General features: G+C 39.0%; 2 protein-coding genes across 4 annotated transcripts in view; one reads left to right on the top strand and one right to left on the bottom strand.

Moving 5' to 3' along the window:
• Window positions 1-2803, bottom strand: part of hars (histidyl-tRNA synthetase) — a 12450-nt gene extending 9647 nt beyond the window's left edge. The window contains exon 1 of one of the 2 annotated variants that reach the window (XM_081611336.1): window positions 2566-2803. In XM_081611336.1, the coding sequence (XP_081467462.1) occupies window positions 2566-2655 (90 nt within the window). In that variant the 5' untranslated portion in view covers window positions 2656-2803. The remainder of the gene's footprint in view (window positions 1-2565) is intronic. The other variant, XM_081611335.1, reaches the window with a different exon arrangement.
• On the top strand, window positions 2013-19072 carry ugl (ureidoglycolate lyase). 2 transcript variants are annotated; one of them, XM_081611334.1, is made up of 15 exons: window positions 2013-2092; window positions 8864-9025; window positions 9090-9308; window positions 10650-10740; window positions 10859-10935; window positions 11108-11218; window positions 12299-12358; window positions 12916-13072; window positions 13149-13347; window positions 15676-15754; window positions 16836-16928; window positions 17022-17094; window positions 17333-17400; window positions 18035-18159; window positions 18240-19072. In XM_081611334.1, the coding sequence occupies exons 2-15, from the start codon at window positions 8909-8911 to the stop codon at window positions 18412-18414; spliced, it is 1644 nt and encodes a 547-aa protein (XP_081467460.1). In that variant the 5' UTR covers window positions 2013-2092; window positions 8864-8908; the 3' UTR covers window positions 18415-19072. The 2 variants fall into 2 exon arrangements, with proteins under 2 accessions (XP_081467460.1, XP_081467459.1); XM_081611333.1 differs by lacking the exon at window positions 2013-2092 and adding an exon at window positions 8061-8196.

Raw genomic sequence — 19072 nt, 5'->3', positions numbered from 1 at the left:
CGCCCAAGAGAGACCAGCAAGCGGCAGGACCGTCTCTTAAAAGTGTTTCAGCTGCGGGATCGGGCTACCAGCAGTGCAGAGCTTGCTCAGGAATGGCAGCAGGCAGGTGTGAGTGCATCTATACGCACGTTGAGGCGGAGACTCTTGGAGCAAGGCCTGCTCTCAAGGACGGCAGCAAAGAAGCCACTTCTCTCCAGGAAAAACATCAGCGACAGACTGATATTCTGCAAAAGGTACAGGGAGTGGAATGCTGAGGACTGGGGTTAAGTCATTTTCTCTGATGAATCCCCTTTCCGATTGTTTGGGACATCTGGAAAACAGCTTGTTGGGAGAAGACAAGGTGAGCGCTACCACCAGTCTTGTCTCATGCCAACTGTAAAACATCCTGAAACCATTCATGTGTGAGGTTGCTTCTCAGCCAAGGGAGTCGGCTCTCTCACAGTCTTGCCTAAAAACACAGCCATGAATAAAGAATGGTAGCACAATGTCCTCCGAGAACAACTTCTCCCAACCGTCCAAGAGCAGTTTGGTGATGAACAAAGCCTTTTCCAGCATGATGGAGCACCTTGCCATAAAGCGAAGGTGATAACTAACTGGCTCAGGGAACAAAACATAGAGATTTTGGGTCCATGGCCTGGAAACTCCCCAGATCTTAATCCCATTGAAAACTTGTGGTCAATCATCAAGAGACGGGTGGACAAACAAAAACCTAGGAATTCTGACAAAATGCAAGCATTGATTGTGCAAGAATGGACTGCCATCAGTCAGGATTTAGTCCAGAAGTTGATTGAGAGCATGCCAGGGAGAATTGCAGAGGTCCTGCAGAAGAGGGGTCAACACTGCAAATATTGACTTGCTGCATTAACTCATTCCAACTGTCAATAAAAGCTTTTGTTACTCATAATGATTGAAATTGTATTTCTGTATGTGATGAAAACATCTGACATACACACATGGAAACCAGAGGGCAGCAGATCATGTGAAAATATAATATTTGTGTCATTCTCAAAACTTTTGGCCATGACTGTACCCAGAAACACCTGCAGATATCTTCAAAAAGCCTGGAGCAGCTACAGACAGCAAACATTTACTGGCTTCTGATTCTGTTTATTAATATACATCTATTCCTGCTCTAAGGCTTGGTAGATTGGACACAAACGTTTAGGATTTAAAACCGTTTGATTTACAGCATAATGGGTACAAATTAATAAAGTCCACTTGACAAAGTAACACAATAATCATTTCTGCTAGGTGCAGAAACTCTGTAATGCAGCTTAACAAGAGTGAAACATGTTTGTATGCTGCTTCCAGAAATATAGTGTTCCATGTTTAACAGTTAACATATGAGTTTTAATGGAACTGCTATGAGTTCAGCTTCTTCAACACTAGCAGCATTTCCATTGCTCATAAAATAGTGCAAATTAGAATTCCAAAAATATATTTGTTTAAATGTACAGTATTATGTGTTTTGCAGGCAAACAGTGTCATTTTATAGCATAATCAAGTAATAATGTTACCTTCAGAAGTTATACAAATATGACATAAAAAAATATGTTATTTCCCAATTTAACACCTTGAAATTGGGACTCTCTAAAAAAATCGTTAATCACGCTTCTTCATTAATGAAAACATTGAAATTGTGAAATTGTGTGCTTTCAACATTAACAAAAAAAACTACAAAAAAAATTCTGATTTAACTTCGAGCAGTACAAAAAATGTGCGTCTCTTTAGTGTATGTAAACTTCTGGTTTCAACTGTACATATGAGGATCAGTCAGCCCAGGATAGCGGAGTTTTTTCCCATTTAAAGGAAAAGCGTGATGAAAAGCGTTAGTACATCAGCAGTCTGTTTCAGCTCCACCGTTTCCATGGAACAGACAGAGAAGTTCAGAGCAAAACAGCAGCAGATAGGAGGCTCTCCTTCAACAACATGGAGGACATGTTTGACTCATATATATGAATGAAATTATGCCGTTATTGTGTCCTGGTGTTTCATTATTAACCTGCAGGGTTGTCGGGCAGCTGTGAAGGAGGGGTGAGGATAAATCTGCGGTAACAGCCACATCTTATTGCATCAGCTGTGGCTCATTAAAGTAAATATGTTTAAAATCAAAGCGGACTTTTAAGATAGATTGTTAGTTTTAGTTTGAAGCGCAAGACGTCTGTTTAAATCCCCCAGATGTCACCGTGTTAGCGTTAGCCGCTCCAGCTAGCAGTAAGCCGGTTAGCTTAAAATAGGGGAAAACACCGGCTTCTATCGCTTTTTCTATCAGACAGGAACACAGTTCCGGGAGTTTTCCTTTCTGTCGCACTTATGGATTCAAAAATATGCAATTAGTTGCCAGTCTGTCCAGTGAAGGCCGTGGTTGAATAACAGCGAAGGTTGAAAAAAAAAGTGTTTTAGAGCATGGTTTTCCATCCGGGCTAAACATTGATGTCAGTGAATGTGGATGTCTGTTCTGTGAGTGATGTTATTGATGGAGAGCTCCCTTTCCTTTCAGCTCTGAACTTCACTGCATGTTGTAACCTATCCAGCCATGATGGGAAACTAAATGTGGGGACTTACCTGCTCTTTGCTCGCCTTTTCGGATTTTAGCTTCCGAACGACTTCCCCCTGGACTTTAATGGCCTCGTGAATCTGAGCTTTGTCTTCCATGGCTTTTCATGAAGGTCTACCGGAAGCAAATCACACCGCCTGCAGCGTGGAGCTGTGCAACGGCTGTCAAAATCCTGTCTGGGCGAGAAGGACCTCGCTGCAGCAAACAGAAAGGGGCGGGGAGGGACCACTGTCAGCTTCTTTCCTTATTTGGAAATGGGACCATTGCACTCCGGAAGTGAAGGTGGCGCTATTTCCTATATTATCCGCGGCCTTCCGTTTTAATTTTCTTTTGAAATCTGTGATATAGCTTCATCTTTAGGAAGGAGTTTCTCTCTCAGCATGTATTTTAACTTCTCTCTTTTATTTACTTCAGCGCAGCTCACAGCTTTTAGCAATGTCCGTTGCTTTCGGTATACTTCTAAATCTGCTCCTTTTTCGCATCTTTTCGGGCCTGCTACTGCCTCTAGTGGCGTGGTGGTGGTAACACAACTAATATAAATACATTACTAAATCAGAATACTAAAGTCTTTATTATTTATAATTAATTCTCGCATAACTGGAACCGCAAAAGATAATGTCCCTCACAAAACACCATACCTTTTAATTTTCTTAAGGAAGTAGAGCTAATTAAATGACATAAACAATACCTGAAAGTGGTTCCAGTTTCACTCGATGGCCAACCTGTTGAAACTATGGCACATTTTAAATACCTTGGATCATTCCAGGACAGTCAGGTCAGCTTTGCTGAGAACACTGGCTACATTTTTAAAGAAACGTCACTCTATCTTTTAAGAAGACCCAGTGATCTTGGGGTTACCTAACAAGTGCAACTCGTCCAAAACCTCGAGTTAGTTAGAGGTAACATTGGCTAACATTACCTCTAGTTAAGTAATGTTAACATTTTAACAAGGAATTAAAATGTTAAAACTTAAAAATTTAACTTAAGTTTTAAGTCATCTCAAGTTTTAACTGTTGAGTGCTTTAGCTTTTCATCTCCTCGGCTGGTTTGGTCACATGAGCTGCAGACTAACTGACAATCTTTTAAGAATACTTGGAATAGCAGGAAAAATAGTAGGTAAATAGTGGTGAAACCAAAAACAACTCTGTCTAAACTGTTTAGAGCATCCATCCTCTTTATTTGTCAGTTTGAGCTCATGAAGGCGTTACTATGTTCCTCTGGTAAATATAGAACATCTATTAGAAGTCATTCACTGACAGTTCAATAATTATTCTTAGCCAAATTATGATAACATTTAGCTGTAGCATGCTAAGTGTTTTACTTGATGCACAAATTGTTGATATTAGAACGGGATCATCTTCTACTTCACCTCCACTTACTGCGCTAACGTCCTGCCTGGAGGAGATTAAGACTTGGATGAACCATAACTTTCTTCAGCTGAACTGTTCCAAAACCGAGGCCATACTGATCGGAACGCCTCACCAGGTTCAATCCTCGACTCTAGTATTTCATTCTCTGGACAAGACATTCCCATTCCCTCCGTTGTTACAAACCTTGGAGTTCGAATGGACTCCCATCTGTTTTTTTTCCAACCTGTTTTTTTCATCTTCGCAATATTTCCAAAATGTGTTCATCTCTCTCCCGTTCTGATGCTGAGACCCTCATCCGCGCCTTTGTCTCCTCCAGGCTCGACTACTGTAACTCGCTGTTTATTGGAGTCCACAGAAAACACCTTCAGAGGCTTCAGTACATTTAAAACAGTGCTGCCAGGATCCTAGTGAGAGCTGGTAAATTTGATCATATCACACATACTCTTTACAAGCTTCACTGGCTTCCTGTAATTTATAGGGTTCAGTATAAAATTGCACTTATCACCCATCATTGTCTATATGGAACCTCACCGGACCTCCTTACTTCGCATTCAACTTCTAGACCCTTACGATCCCAAGCCTTTAATTTTTCTCCTCCTTCCTCGATCAAGACTAAGGACTATGGGTGATGGAGCATTTGCTGTGGCTGCTCCTCGTCTATGGAACTCTCTCCCGGACTATTTGAGAGTCCCGCAATTATTGTCCGATTTTAAAACTGGCTTGAAAACGTTTCTTTTTAGACAAGCCTACTCCACTTTTAAATTACTGTCTTTTTTTTTATTATTGTTTTTGATTGTTGATTTTATCTGTTTTTAGCTTCACCATGTAGCACTTTGAGATTTTTATTAATGAAAAGTGCGCTATAAATGAAATTGATTATTATTATTATTATTATTATTATTATTATTATTATTATTATTATTATTATTATTATTATTATTATTATTATTATTATTGTTCTATTAACTAGTTTTATTTTATTGTTTTAGAGTCAAGGAAAAATTTCCACCTTGGAAGATCAAATAGTTTAATCATATTTTTTCCTATATATAGGACTCTACCAACAAAACAAAAATGTGAATTATTGCTTGTTTAACAATCCTGGTTATTTGTCTGTGATCCTAATTAATTTGTTTATTATTGACTTTTTCTCAATTAAACTTCTTGTATATTTTGTATATGGTATTTTTATTGTTGTTGATAATGTTGTTTTCATGTCTTATTTCTTTTTTTCCTCCTATAAGTGATGGAGATATGTAGATATTATTTGTAATGTATAAAGGTGTTGTTTATGTCACCTAATTAGGTTTACATCCTGAAAAAAATATGGCATTTTAGAAGATAATTTATCTTTTTAATAGTAAATAATAAAGATTTTGTGGTATTCTCGTACTCCGGTTTCTTCCCACAGTCCAAAAACATGACTGTTAGGTTAATTGGCCTCTCTAAATTGTCCCTAGGTGTGAGTGTGTGCATGGTTGTTTGTCCTGTGTGTCTCTGTGTTGCCCTGCGACAGACTGGCGACCTGTCCAGGGTGACCCCGCCTCTCGCCCGGAACGTCAGCTGGAGATGGGCACCAGCAACCCTCCCGACCCCACCAAGGGACAAGGGTGCAAGAAAATGGATGGATGGATGGTATTCTCATTTAGTGACATAATTATTTTAGTTGCGTTACCACCTCCATGCCACTAGAGGCAGGAGCAGGCCCGAAAAAATGCAACTAAGAAACAAGATTTAGAAGTACACCGAAAGCTACGGAAATTGTTAAAAATTGTGAGCTGCGCTGAAGTAAATAAAAAAGAGAAGTTGAAATACATGCTGAGAGTGAAACTCCTTTCTAGAGATGAAGCTACATCACAGATTTCAAAAGAAAATTTAAACGGGAGAACGCGGATAATATAGGAAATAGCGCCCCCTTCACTTCCGGAGTGCAATGGTCCCATTTCTAAATAAGGTAAGAGACTGACAGTGGTCCGTCCCCGCCCCTTTCTGTTTGCTGCAGTGAGGTGTACTTGGTCTTTGCAGAGAAAGGCGGAAACACTTGCAACAGCAGCTTCCGCTCCGTATTTTCAAAACCAAATACTCCACTGTGTAGGTTTGCTGTATGGAGGACTGATCCTGCCAAAATTTGCAGTAGGCATCAAAATAAATGGCTTGGTAAACTAATTTTTACCACTGTCACATTTTATCAAATTGTTTACTTTTCAAAATTTGCCATACATTTTATTGTATTTAGTTTTTTTATTTGCTCCCTCCTGTTTTCTCCTTTGTCCATTTATTTAAAGATTTATTTTTTTCTTTGCCTCATGTTCTATTTTGTTTTCTTTCTGACTCTTTCTCAGAGGAAAATTGGGAAAGAATCAAAAAAGTGGGCTGTGACTCAGAGGCTAAGGCAGCATCGTGGGAACAGATTCAGAGTTGGTTTCTTTCCTGTCGATCAGCATCAAGATCCAGTGTGCTGGCATTGAGTATGCACTATAGGACACTACATTTGAACTTTTGTAAAATTTATGATGGGTATTTTTGGGGTTGTCTATAATATGACTCTGTGGGATGCATAAGTGAAGACTCTGTAAGACAGACTTAAATACTGTAGGCAAACATATTTAATTACATAGTAAGCAGGTCCAAAATTTAGGGATTAAGTTAGTCAAAGTTTAGAGACCATCAGATGGAATAAAGCCAATAAAGTCTCCCCCAATTCTGGTGTCTCTCTCCCTTTTATAGGAGAGCAGGGAACAGTCAGAAAGAGAGGAATTGTGTAAAGTAACTAAACAGCAAGTATTTGAATAGAACAAAATAAAGTTATCTGTGTGCAGCAAGTAAAACTGGTATGTTCACATGAAAGTTTTTGTTTGTTAAATTACTTCTTACACTTTAATTTAGCTGTAATGTTTTGAAATCATTCTTATCTATATTTGGCAATTTAGAAATACATCATGTCACAGATGACCCACTTCTTTCTCTAAAAATAAATGACAGTGATTCTTGAGAAGTGGAACAATATGGGTTTAAATTTTCCCACAAATTGTTTTTTTATTATTATTCCTCAAGCTTATGTATACAAATATGACAAATAATGTTTTGGAAATATAAAGATGCTAAGGTGCAGGCTCCCAGCTGCAACATTTTTTGAAAATTACATTTTTAATCGACCTGACCCAGAACTTTGTCATCACCATCTGACAAAAATAAACACAAAATAATTTTTTTAATGACCCTATTAGTGATATTTTACTCAGTTTTACAGACAAATGCTTCTCAAGAAAGAAAAAATAATAATTTAAAACAAAAGCCAACATAAAGTTCATCTGATGGAGTTGACAGTGCATAATGGAGTTGACGCAGAGCTGAAGGTGGTGACAAACTAGTGAGTAAAATTAAATACTTGATACATGTGAAGTAATGCCATTTATGTAAAATACATTAAAATGAATTAACTGCACATTTAAGTGAGATTTGTCAACAATTTCACTGAGTCACAAAAACTGATGGAGTTGACATCTGACAGAGTTGACAAAATGCCAAACTACCTCAATTTATATGTTATTCTGAAGAAGGCCTTATTGTAGCTCATCAGGTCCATAAAATCTTTACATTTTACCAAAATTAAGCTTTTATTTCACAAAATTTCATCAAAGTTTTGTAAATTGTCAGTTATGGAGTTGACACATCATGGTTGTGACGAGCAACTTAAGAATAAAACAGAAGAAAAAACTAAAGAATAACATATGCTAACCAGAGCTGCCTAGCCGTCTTACAAAAGAAGAGAAGGGAAGTGGTCATGGGGTCCTCAGAAGTTCTGATGCCCCCCAATAATGCCTGTTCTTTTTACATTCTTTTTTTGTCTGATGGCGTTGATAAAATCTTGGGACAAATTTCAATGGACTTGGAAAATATATAAAAAATATTTTTAATTAAATTTATTGATACTTTTATAATTATTTATCTGAATACTTAATTGTCATAATATATTATCTTAGTATTCCTTTATTTGTTTTAAATTATTATAATGTATCAAGTTCTGCTCCAGGACAAGGGATTTTACAGACACCATCCACCTACTACAAAGTTTAAAATGAAAAAGACTCAGCAAAAACCAGGAAAACACTGAGAATCACTGATGAGCAAAATCTGTGCAAAATTCGTCCTGCTAGGACTTTAAACTCCATTTGAAAGGCGATGTTTTCCTGTTCAAACAGGGATCACAGTGAACAAACATTCAAAGTCCAAACCAGTGCAGTTAACAAGCCTGTCTCTCCAGCTTTTGTAAGTATGTCTGTAAACTTTATTAAGAAGCTAAAATCAGATTAAATATAATTGTGTTGAGTTTAATTTTCTATTAGAGAATGGTTGAAGTAAAGCCTTTCATTAGAGTGTAAGCTGATGTTTCAGAGCCCAGCAGTGGCTCAGGACAGGAGAACTTTACTGTGGAGATAAAAAACTTATGAAATGAGTGACTTCCTGCTATCCACGGCTCTGACTCATTGAATTGTGATACCTGCAACTCATTGGTTAAAGCTCTACTGTTTCTGCTCTGGTTCAGTCCATGTCTACAGCTCATCAAGTTTCATCAGTTCACATGTAGATTAATTGTTCCTTGATTGTCTCTGCTTTGAGCAGCTGTTGGCTTAACTCCCTCACTGGAAACTCTTTTTGGCTTTACATTAATAATGATCTAGAACCCAATTTCTACATACAACACCACCTTTCATGCAGCACGGTGGTGTGAAGAATAACTGCTCTTATTTTCTCTGCAAGAGAGGGCCTCTTGTTGTCAATGTTCTTATGTCAGTGATGTATTAATTTTATTAAGCATTTCATCATTTTGAACATTTACTGATCCTGCATTTTAGAGTATAAAGTCACAGAGCACCTTTTTGATTCTAGTTATTCCAGTATTAACAAACGTCTCATATTGTTGTGTTCCTAACAGTCCACAGACTTACCCTCTGACAGGACAGGAGTAAATCCACACAACATGGAACTGTCTCCTCCTCCCATAGGGTTAGAAGCTGAGAGTGCAGCCCTTTTCACCACCGGATCCCTTCACTTCCTGCATGAGCTGATCTCCACATTTGATGAGGAGGTGGAGAAGGTAAAACAGCTCACAGGCCCTTTATGGGCTCAAGGAATGAGCAGCTTATCTTCTTCTTCTTCAGATCCTCCAACTGAGAGTGTCCAGAAAGGCTCACCTGGATCTTTCGGGTGAACTCCCAAATTTCCTGGAAAGCACCACACACATAAGAGCAGACCCAGACTGGAGGGTGCTCCCGGTCCCCCCCAGGCTGAAAAAGAGGCATGTGGACATTGGAGACATGGCTCCCTGTGATACCGCACGCTTCATCAGGGCTCTGTGGTCTCCAGCACAGGGCATACAGGTAAAGAACCTTCACCACTTTCATCACACAGCGGTTTGAGGATTGCACTAAGCAAGTGAGGGTTTCTTTGTTATTTTTGATGTCTTGTTCAGTATGCAGTATCCAGTTTTTATTATTATTTCCATGTTTAACATAAAAACACAATGTGCACCCATCACAAGCAGCACATATGCTCTTCAACTGTGTGGTCAAGTTTGTGGTTGTAATGTGAACTGAAGGATTTTATGGGTCAGACCAACAGACACAAGTACACACATGTGAAGTGGAAGGAAAAGGTTACATGATTTTCATCTTTAAAAAAATAAAATCTGAAAAGTGTGGTGTGATTTTTTTTGTTCACTTGCCTTTAACTCTGACACCCCTAAATCAAATCAAGTGCAACTGGTTGTTTTCAGAAGTCATTTAAGAGCAAAGTGTCGAAGATGAACAGCAATAGTTTGGGTTGTTAAACCTGTAGGAGAAAAATGGAATCATATTGTCATCATGTCATAAATGTTACGTTTCCTGAGATAAATATGTCAATAGTATGATGGTAACATGCTGCTGCCACATTTATTTAGCTAAATATTTAGTTCCAAAATTAATATAAAAAAATTATTTAGCTTTAACCCAAGTATTTATGCTATCTGAATATTCACATTCTAGTCAAATATTTAGCTCAGAGCTAAGTATTTAGTTTGGAGCTAAATAATGCTTATGAATTGACATTTAGCAATTATTGGTAATTAGTAGTAATAAATTGTGAAAATATGAGTTAAATAAATGAACGCTGTTATTTTTTCTCTTCTGGCTAGTACACTGAATAACTGCTATTAATTTTTGACTGTGTAACTTTACAGACAGCAGCCAATGAGAGCAGAATGGCTCTCAGACTACACAGCACCATGTGCTTTAGAACCATGTGGAGGAATCAGTGGCTATTAAAACGTAGTAATATCTATTTTTGAAATTAATTAATTATTTATTGAATCTGAAGTTATTGCCCTTTTTGACATCTATTACCGTGAACACAAACCTTTGGATTCAGAATGCTGAAAGCAATTAGCAGAAGATAAACCTAAAATGAGCAAACAAGTGGATGTTTGTTTATCCTGCTGCAGATCTGAAGTCAGGCTTGACGCTCTGATCTGAAACTCATCTCTATGTGTAAAATTCACACTACGTGTGTTCAGCTTTATGTTCTCTGCACAGATGCACACATTGTGGCAATATCTCAGTTCACTGATGGGTCCTCTAAGTGGGCAGTTTTTGTTCATGAGCATTGTTTAAAAAACTAAAGCTGCCAACATTTCCCTGGTTATAACCTTTAGTTGGATGAAATCTTCTTTTCGCTTTTCTCAGGTTGACTTTGATGATGGGAACTGCCCAACGTTCCACAACCAGATCAAAGGGATTCACAATGTCATTCTGGCAGTGAACAACCGACTCCCTGGTGAGTGTCTGACTTTACAGCCATGTTCATTTTGCATTACAGTATTTGCTAGAGTAAAAAACAGAACACTTGTTCTGATGAGTCCTGATGTTTTTGTAATTCTCTTGTGGGAATGCAGGGGCCCCACACATCTCCCGGGCCCCGGTCCTGATGCTGCGTCCCCGGGCCTGGAACATGGTGGAGCACAACATGATGGTAACATGCTGCTGCCACGTTTATTTATGCTCCATAAGGTTACTTTGGCTGCATGTATGTCACTTAAATCACCCAGCATGGCAAACACAAAATGATTGTTTGCCATGGGCACAGTAAAGCTGAGGGGTTTGGAAGTCTTCATGTTGATATTTACTGAAACCAAAACCATCAGGTGGAGGGAAAGGAAGCTCCTGGTCCTCTGTTTGACTTTGGCCTACTCATGTATCACTGTGGAAGGACACTGCTTGAACACCAGAGTGGACCATTTTTCTACCTGTCAAAGGTAAAGTCAAAACCACAAACAGCCTTCCTGTGGCTGTTACATGTCAGTATCTCAAACCATACGCAGCTTCACAGGTATAAGGAGACATATTCATCTGCTTCCATCATAAATACGCTGTTATCGGGAGATTTCAGGATGTTTCCTCTCTGAAATGACTTAAACATAAATGGAGCATTTTTTCACAACTACAGCAGCTGAATGAATCCGATTGGTATCAAAGGAAAGCTAAGACATGTAAGAATAAATTCTATGGCGGCCCAGAATGGTCAACAAAGTATAAAAAGCAAGTTTATAGTAACACGAGAATGAATTCTGTTGTGACTTTTGCGCTTCACCCTTCCATAAAAATAATCTGGAACACTGCAAACACTTTAAAGAGAAAATATTAAGTTTATTAAGATGGTGGAGATTCATGGCATTTAAAGGGGACATAATTTTTATTTTCATGGAGCAAACAGCTCACTAACAATAAGGCCAACTAATAATGTCCATCAAGTTTCTGTAACCCAGTGATGAATTCACATGAAATATATAATTAGAGCCAAACGGAATACTTTAATTATAAATCATTCAAGGTAACCTTGAGTTCTAGATTGATAAATATCAAATAAAGCAGTCACTGATCATGTCCACAGTTATTCAGAGCTAATTTTTAACCAAACCAACAAGTGTGAAGTTTATTCAGATTAATTCAGAATGAATATACAAAGTAATCTTAAAGACATTATTTGCTAAACCTGGAAAACTTTCTCCAGGGATATTCATCAGAAGAGGAGCCTTTATTATGGTGGCTGATTACAGCCTAATGTTTGCAACACAAGAAAAGAAATTAACCAATGGTTTGTGAAGAATTTTAGGACCTTGAAAGAAAAAGATTCATGGGAGCTTTACAAAACAGCCTTTTCTAGCTTCCTGCAGCAGCTAGCAGCATGTGGTTTTAATGCTAAAGGTATTACAGCAACATGTTTTATCAGTCATTTTTATTTTGTTGCTTCACTTTACTTTTGGCACATATAACGACATCTTCATACGGTTCATTGGTGGGATGTTTGCATGTTTCAGTTTTGCCCTAACTTTCAGGTGGAGAGCCTGGTGGAGGCCAGGATGTGGAACAACATCTTCACCTGGACACAACAGAAGGTCTGACTCCAAAAAAATAACTTTTAATAAGTCATTAGGAGATATATGTTCAGTTAAAGTTTAACCGAACACTTTAACCGGAGTGTTCGGTTAATTTTCTTTCCGAAATAAGATTTGCTCTTATTAAAGCAATCCATGTTATTTTTAATAAGAGCAAATCTGACATTAGGACAGAAAATACAGCGGCAGTTAGAGGTCTGGTCTAAATGACAGAGCAGAAACAGTGTCAGTCACACCTGAAATTAATATCAGCTCTAGGCCACCTTGGAAATCAAATTCACTAGAACGGGCTTTCTTGAAGCAAGATTGATTTTCATTTTTAAGGTGGTGAGATAAAAATAATTCATGGTGTCTTTTGAAGAACACCTAACATATTTTACATCAATCAGGAGGAAATCATTTTTCAGAAATTAGGAAATTGTTTTCACTCTACCCGGCTATCTTCTGTGTTGAACTGCAGACGATAGCCGGGTTGTTTTAGGATTATTAAATGGAAGTGTTCCTTCTGGGTTTGTGGTTGTCTGTATGAATGTATGTGTGTGCGTGTTTATGTGCAGCTGGGTCTTCCACTGGGCTGCATCAAGGCGACGGTGCTGATAGAAAACGTGTTGGCAACGTTTGAAATGGAGGAGATTCTCTATGAGCTGCGGGAACATTCAGCAGGGCTCAACTGTGGCATCTGGGATTACTCTGCTTCCTTCGTCAATAAGTTCGGTGAGCCCCATGTGTTGCCTGCTACTTTAACATAACCAACAGAGCACAAGGGGTCACAAGGGGTTACATCCTGCAGGTCATCGTCAGGACTTCCTGCTGCCGGACCGCAGCAAGTACGTGAACATGGAGAAACGTTTTCTGCGGAGCTACATGGACCTGCTGGTTCAGACGTGTCACAGACGGGGAGCGCTGGCCACAGGAGGCATGGCTGCTCCACTGCTTCCTCACAGCCAGCACACACACGCCTACAGCACAGTGCTGGACTCTGTGGAAAGGTACAAACAGCACAACGCCACAGCTTGAGGCCTTTCCTCTGGCTCTGTGTGAGGCTGCATCATCAGGGAGTTTCAAACACAGGAGAAAATGCAATACACACACATACGCGCGTGCACACACTGATGAAGTGGTTTTACAGAGGAGGTGTGAGGACAGTTGAGCTCATTTTTATTAAAAAATGAACAAGCTAGAAACCCATAAATAATTGTTATCGTTTGTAACACAAAGTTTATAAATTTTTGTTTTAGGGAAAATTATTTTTTCTTATATGACACAATATTACTTTCTCCTTCAGTGTTTTCCAGACAGTTTTCTATTAAACTAAAAGTTTTGTATCAGACACACCAGTTGCTAATTTTGGCTTTAGTGTAGCGGTTCTCAACGTGGGCGGTACCGCCCCCCAGGGGGCGTTCAGAGGACGGCAGGGGGCGCTGGCGGACATTTTTACAAAAGGGGGGCGCTGGGATGTCTTTGGGGGGCGTTTGGTCGAAGGTAAACTTTACACCTTAAATGCACAACAATACCAGATTAGACTTTGAGCAACTTGGTAAAACTGTATTGTGTAACATTAAATCATGCTTGGCTGCAACGGTATCGATGGCAGCTCTTCTTCTATTCAGTGTTTGTAGCTCCGCTCCGCATCAGTTCAGCGTTACACCGGCTGATGACGCTGCTGTGATTCACTTTGTCTGGTATTTATGTAGGCTACATATGTTTTGGCAGTTCTGTGATCATGTCAAAGCAGCAACTTATATTAAAAAGTGTTTTATTTCCGTTTGAAAGCTGCCCGCTTCCATGGAAGGACAACAGAAAATCACTCTTATAAACATGTAATTACTAAAATCACGATACCCTCACTGTGTATCTCTCTGAAAAATGAACCTATATAAATAAAGAAAGAAAGAAATCCCTCCATGGGTGATACCACAATAGAGCGTTCATTTTATAGTGTTAACACGGTGCTGTAAGTGGTCCGGTATGAAACGGGGGTGATGGAACAACACAGCACTTTTAAATTACAATAATCAGAATACCGAAATTGTTTCCGTTGTTTTAAAAGGTTTATGTCAGTCTGCCTTTTCCCCATCGATATGTTTCCCGACCGCCCTGCACCTTAAAAAAAAAACAACAAAACAAATTGCGCAAAACTCTGAAACATGAGAAGCGGGCAAAACGGAGCGACGAACTAGATGTGAATTATGGCATAAAAACAGAGAATCCGATGCCGAACAGTGAAAAATCATCACATGACGATTAGGAGGCGCAGCAGGTGATGAGTGAAGATTACTGATGGTCAATAAACGATCAAATAAATCTAGCAACTGGAAAGAAACTAAAGTGGACATAGCAAAAAACCAAGAGAAGATAATACTAATCAAAGAAAACTGAATGGAAATAAATGAACAAAATGCAAGAATAAACTAAGAAACTAAAGTAAATACGGAGGAATATGGCAAGACCTTTCGAGCAATAATTAATACAGAGGACTATGGCAAGAATAAACAGACACCATTTCCAGATAAAAGGTAAAATAATATTGTTGAAGTGTCATGGGCAGGAGCGCAACTACACATTATTCAGGTGGATGCGAAAACATAAATCGGCGCCCCCCCACGAAGGAGGTAGAAACATACTCTCGCCTCCCCCCAACCCCCTCCTCCAGATGCCGATACGTTTAGGGCAAAACTCGCTACATTTACCCCGTTATGTGCGCGAGGTGAAAGAGCGTAAGGGGCGCTGAAGTGTACGGGAAAACATAATCCGTGCGCCGATTCAAAACATCTACAATAATGATAGTAACATTAATAATAAAATAATAGTCAGTGCAAAGTAGCCTACAAATTCTTTGGTGGGGGGCAGTGAGAGACCTGGATAAAGGCTGGGGGGGCGCTGGGCCGAAAAAGGTTGAGAAACACTGATATAGTGGATCTCCGGCAGACAGAAAGTGTTTAGCAATGGCCAAAACTTACTTTACCAGTTCTTGGCCATTTATTTTGTTTATATAATAGGATTTCAACATTATTTATGATCTGGTTATGTTAAAATCAGAGTTGCTACGCATTAAAAGCATGTTTGGGGGCAGGTGGCTGACAATGAATAAGTAAGTGGTTCATTTTCTGCTCCTTGTTGGTACACACTAGATGCATTTTTGAAACATGGTGATGTGTTTTGTTGGAAGAGCTGGATTTTACCACCTGTTTCTTTTCATGTAATTCCCATAATTTAATGCAATAGTATTTTCTAGAAAGGACTTTTTTTTCTTTTTAATGCAACTCTTCTGTCTTTTGGGTAAATATATTCAGTTCCTCTGTTTTTCTGCTCTTCAGGCTGAAGTTATTGGAAATCAAGGCAGGTGTTGATGGCTTCATGGTGTATGACATGAATTTGATTAAACCCATGCAAGAAGTGAGTACCTCATTATACTGCTTTAGTACTGCAAAAGGCAGCTCTCAGTAGCTTTTGTTCTATAAAAAAAGACCATGATTTGATTTCAAAATTTCATTTCCTGTTTATGTCCCACATATCAAATTCAACTGAAAGAGAGAAAATTCATTTAGTTTTTATATCTAAATATATTTAATATCTAGAAATTATCTAATTCTGCAATTTCAAAAAAGATGTCTGCTCAAAATATCAGAGTACATCACCCAAAGAGTAGCACCACTTTAACATATTTTTACTCAGGTAAAAGAAGTTACAATCCCCCAAAAATGACAAGTAAAACTAAAAAAGTATTTGATGAGTAACTGATTAGCAGATTAGAACGTATGATTTAATATTTCACAATGATAACAGATAAAAATATAAAATTATTCGTAAATTCGATTAAAGACTAAAATAAAGCAAATGATTCAAATATATAAGATGATTACAAACTGAGCAGAAAAATTAAGAAACTACAGCAGTAAGTGTTACATAAGTGTATGGTACTGCCAGTGACAACATGGTGCTTACTGCATCTTCTAGATCTATAGTTAGACTGTGTGTTCTTCAGTTTCTCACAATGGGTCCAGAAACTTTACTCAAGTAAGAGCAGTGATACTTCATTATACTACTCCTCAAGTAAAATTAACCCTTGTGTGTGCAAGGACTGAGGCAACTGATACAACTGATATGGGTGTGTGCTCGGTTGGACCCCATTTGTAAACACAATGGTTAAAAACTACAGTGTAGTGAACATCAGCAGAAAAGAACATTGTGGATTGGCCTGTACAGAGTCCAGACCCAAATTTGACAGAAAAATTGTGAGGGGGGCTGTGGAGTAGAGATGACCTCTGCAAGCTACAGTAGGAAAAAAAAGTTTCTTTCCAAAACTGCTTTGCACTCCTCCCCCTTTCTAGATAAATTTTGTGCTTCACTTGAATTTTACAGCTTATCTGTCACAGTAGTGATGAAAAAAGTTGGGAATGATTTATCATGGTTTCAGGTTGTTACATTGCAGTAAGTTGGCATCTTAACATGAGTGGTGATGTTTTTTTTCCTCCAGCTGTTTGAGCTTCACACGGAAGGTGACAACCAGCTCAACCGGCTCCGGGACGATGTCAGCGTGACTCCTGAGGACCTGCTGTCCATGCCCTCTGTTAGTGGAATCAGGGGTTAGATTGGAGACTGTTTGGAACAAAGTAGCAAGAAGGTTCAACAGCACATGATTTGTTTTTGTCTTTTTCCTCAGGGAGGAGTCACTCTTTATGGGCTTAAGTATAACATTGCAGTGGGTGTCCTGTTTATTAGTGCATGGCTATCAGGTGAGAGTCATACACCAACACTTTGGGCAAAAATCCTGAGATGCTTGCTCTCACTGAGGTGCACCATGTTTTCTGTCGAGTCCGGAACCACCAGGAGCCGTTCCCTGCTAAAAAGTGATGCTAAAAACTTGCTTAGCATAATGAAACAATTTTAGAAACTCTGATTAACCTTTTTATGTTAGTACAGGGCTATAAGAGGACTGTATTACTGTAAGAGGACCATAGTGCTGTTTTCCAGGTAAAGGCCATTTTTTCTACAGAGGCCAGGTGGAAGACTCAGCCACTGCAGAGATTTCTAGATCCCAGGTAGGTTCCAGACAATCCTCTCACGATTCAGTAAATACATCACAGATGGTCTGATATAGAAAATTACAGGTGAACAGAGTTCAAACAGGAGTGGTGGAAGGTTGACATGTCCAACAGAACCTGCTTTCAGCCAAACACATAAACTGAATGAGAGACTGCAACACAGATAAAACATGTCTGCTTCTTTTAGGGATCTGCAAACTCAGGTAGACTAACAAACCACACATCAAAATGAATTTCTACTAACTCCAGCCCTGGTGACTTAAACAGGACAGTGACACAGACAACTGAAAAAGATCCACAATATGTCCCAACAGTCAATCAGGACCTCAGAAAATGTTTGAGTACCTTTGGGTAAAGTGAATGAACAGTTCATATATTATACTTTTTGTTTGTCTGATTTTATGAAGTAGAACTCACCAAAGAACTCTAAGAGAGTTCTAGTTTACAGCCCAACAGTTCTACTTCTTTTACTGAGAAGGTCCTGACTGGCATTAAAATGGACCAAAATAAAAAACAGAACTATCTACCAGTAACAATGGACAAAATGATTCTTGAACAGAAACTAAACTGGACTGAGTAGGATGAAGTAGTTCTGCAGAACAGCTTTTAACTTAGCAAATGGCTATGCCAGGTGTGGCAGTGGATCCGACACCAGGCTCGACTGGAAGATGACAGCAGGGTGGTGAGCAGGCAGCTCGTCACTGAACTCACCAAGGAGCTCAGCACTGAACTCGGCCGCCTGTGTCCCTCTGAAAGGTAAGCATGCTGCAATGGAGGACTTGGGCTTTTCTTCTCCTAAATTGCTCTCATCCCGTAAAGTGTTTTATCTGCTTTAGGACTGAACAGAGGTTACACACGGCAGCAGACATGTTCCTGGAGGTGGTTCTGAAGAGACATTTCCCAGAGTTCATCACCTCTTACCTGAACTTGGACCACACTTTTCTCACCTCCCAGAACCTGAGAGAGGAGGAGAAGGCGGTGGAAACAGGAAGACAACGAGCCAAGCTGTGAGGGGCAGCCAGGAACAGAGTGATGGAAAACCAACAGACCTAAAAGTCATGACATGTATGGAGTTAATTCTGTGTAACACAATCCTTCAGAGAAATGTGGTAATAGATTTCCCTTACTAGTTCCGCTTAGGCTTTCAAATTACTGGTCAGAAAATGACTCCAATTCCATAATAATAGAGTGAGACTCTTCATACAACAAAACAACGTGAAGGGCTAAATTAGCTAAAAGTGATAGGTCGGTACATTAAAATGTACAGTATTTAATCAATGTCCACAACCGATTCTGAATCAGTCTCACAACTGTGAATACCAAACTAATATGTGATCACCTACAAGTTTAACTGTGAGCTAACAGCAGGCTAAATTCTATCAAAACTGAACTTTAGAGAATCAATGCATGACCAGACAGCAGAGGCTTCACTACCTAAACAAGATTAAAACACACAGTTGTAGGATAATAATAATCATGGCTGCTAATTAATCCAGAAATAAAAAGTTCTGGTTCTGCTGAAGGTTTCTTCCTGTTCCAGGGAAGTTTTTTCCTCTCCACTGTCGCTAAATGCATGTTCAGTATGAGGGATTGTCAATGACTTGATGCAGTCTGCTGGGTTTTCTTAAATTTCATAATTTGAATAATAAACATAACTTAATCTGTTTGA

Source organism: Poecilia reticulata, chromosome 10 (assembly GCF_904066995.2).
Source record: "Poecilia reticulata chromosome 10, P_reticulata-male-v2, whole genome shotgun sequence".
Classification (NCBI taxonomy): Eukaryota; Metazoa; Chordata; class Actinopteri; order Cyprinodontiformes; family Poeciliidae; genus Poecilia; species Poecilia reticulata.
Note: the sequence above shows the minus strand (reverse complement) of the source record. Positions and strands in the feature narration are given on the sequence as shown.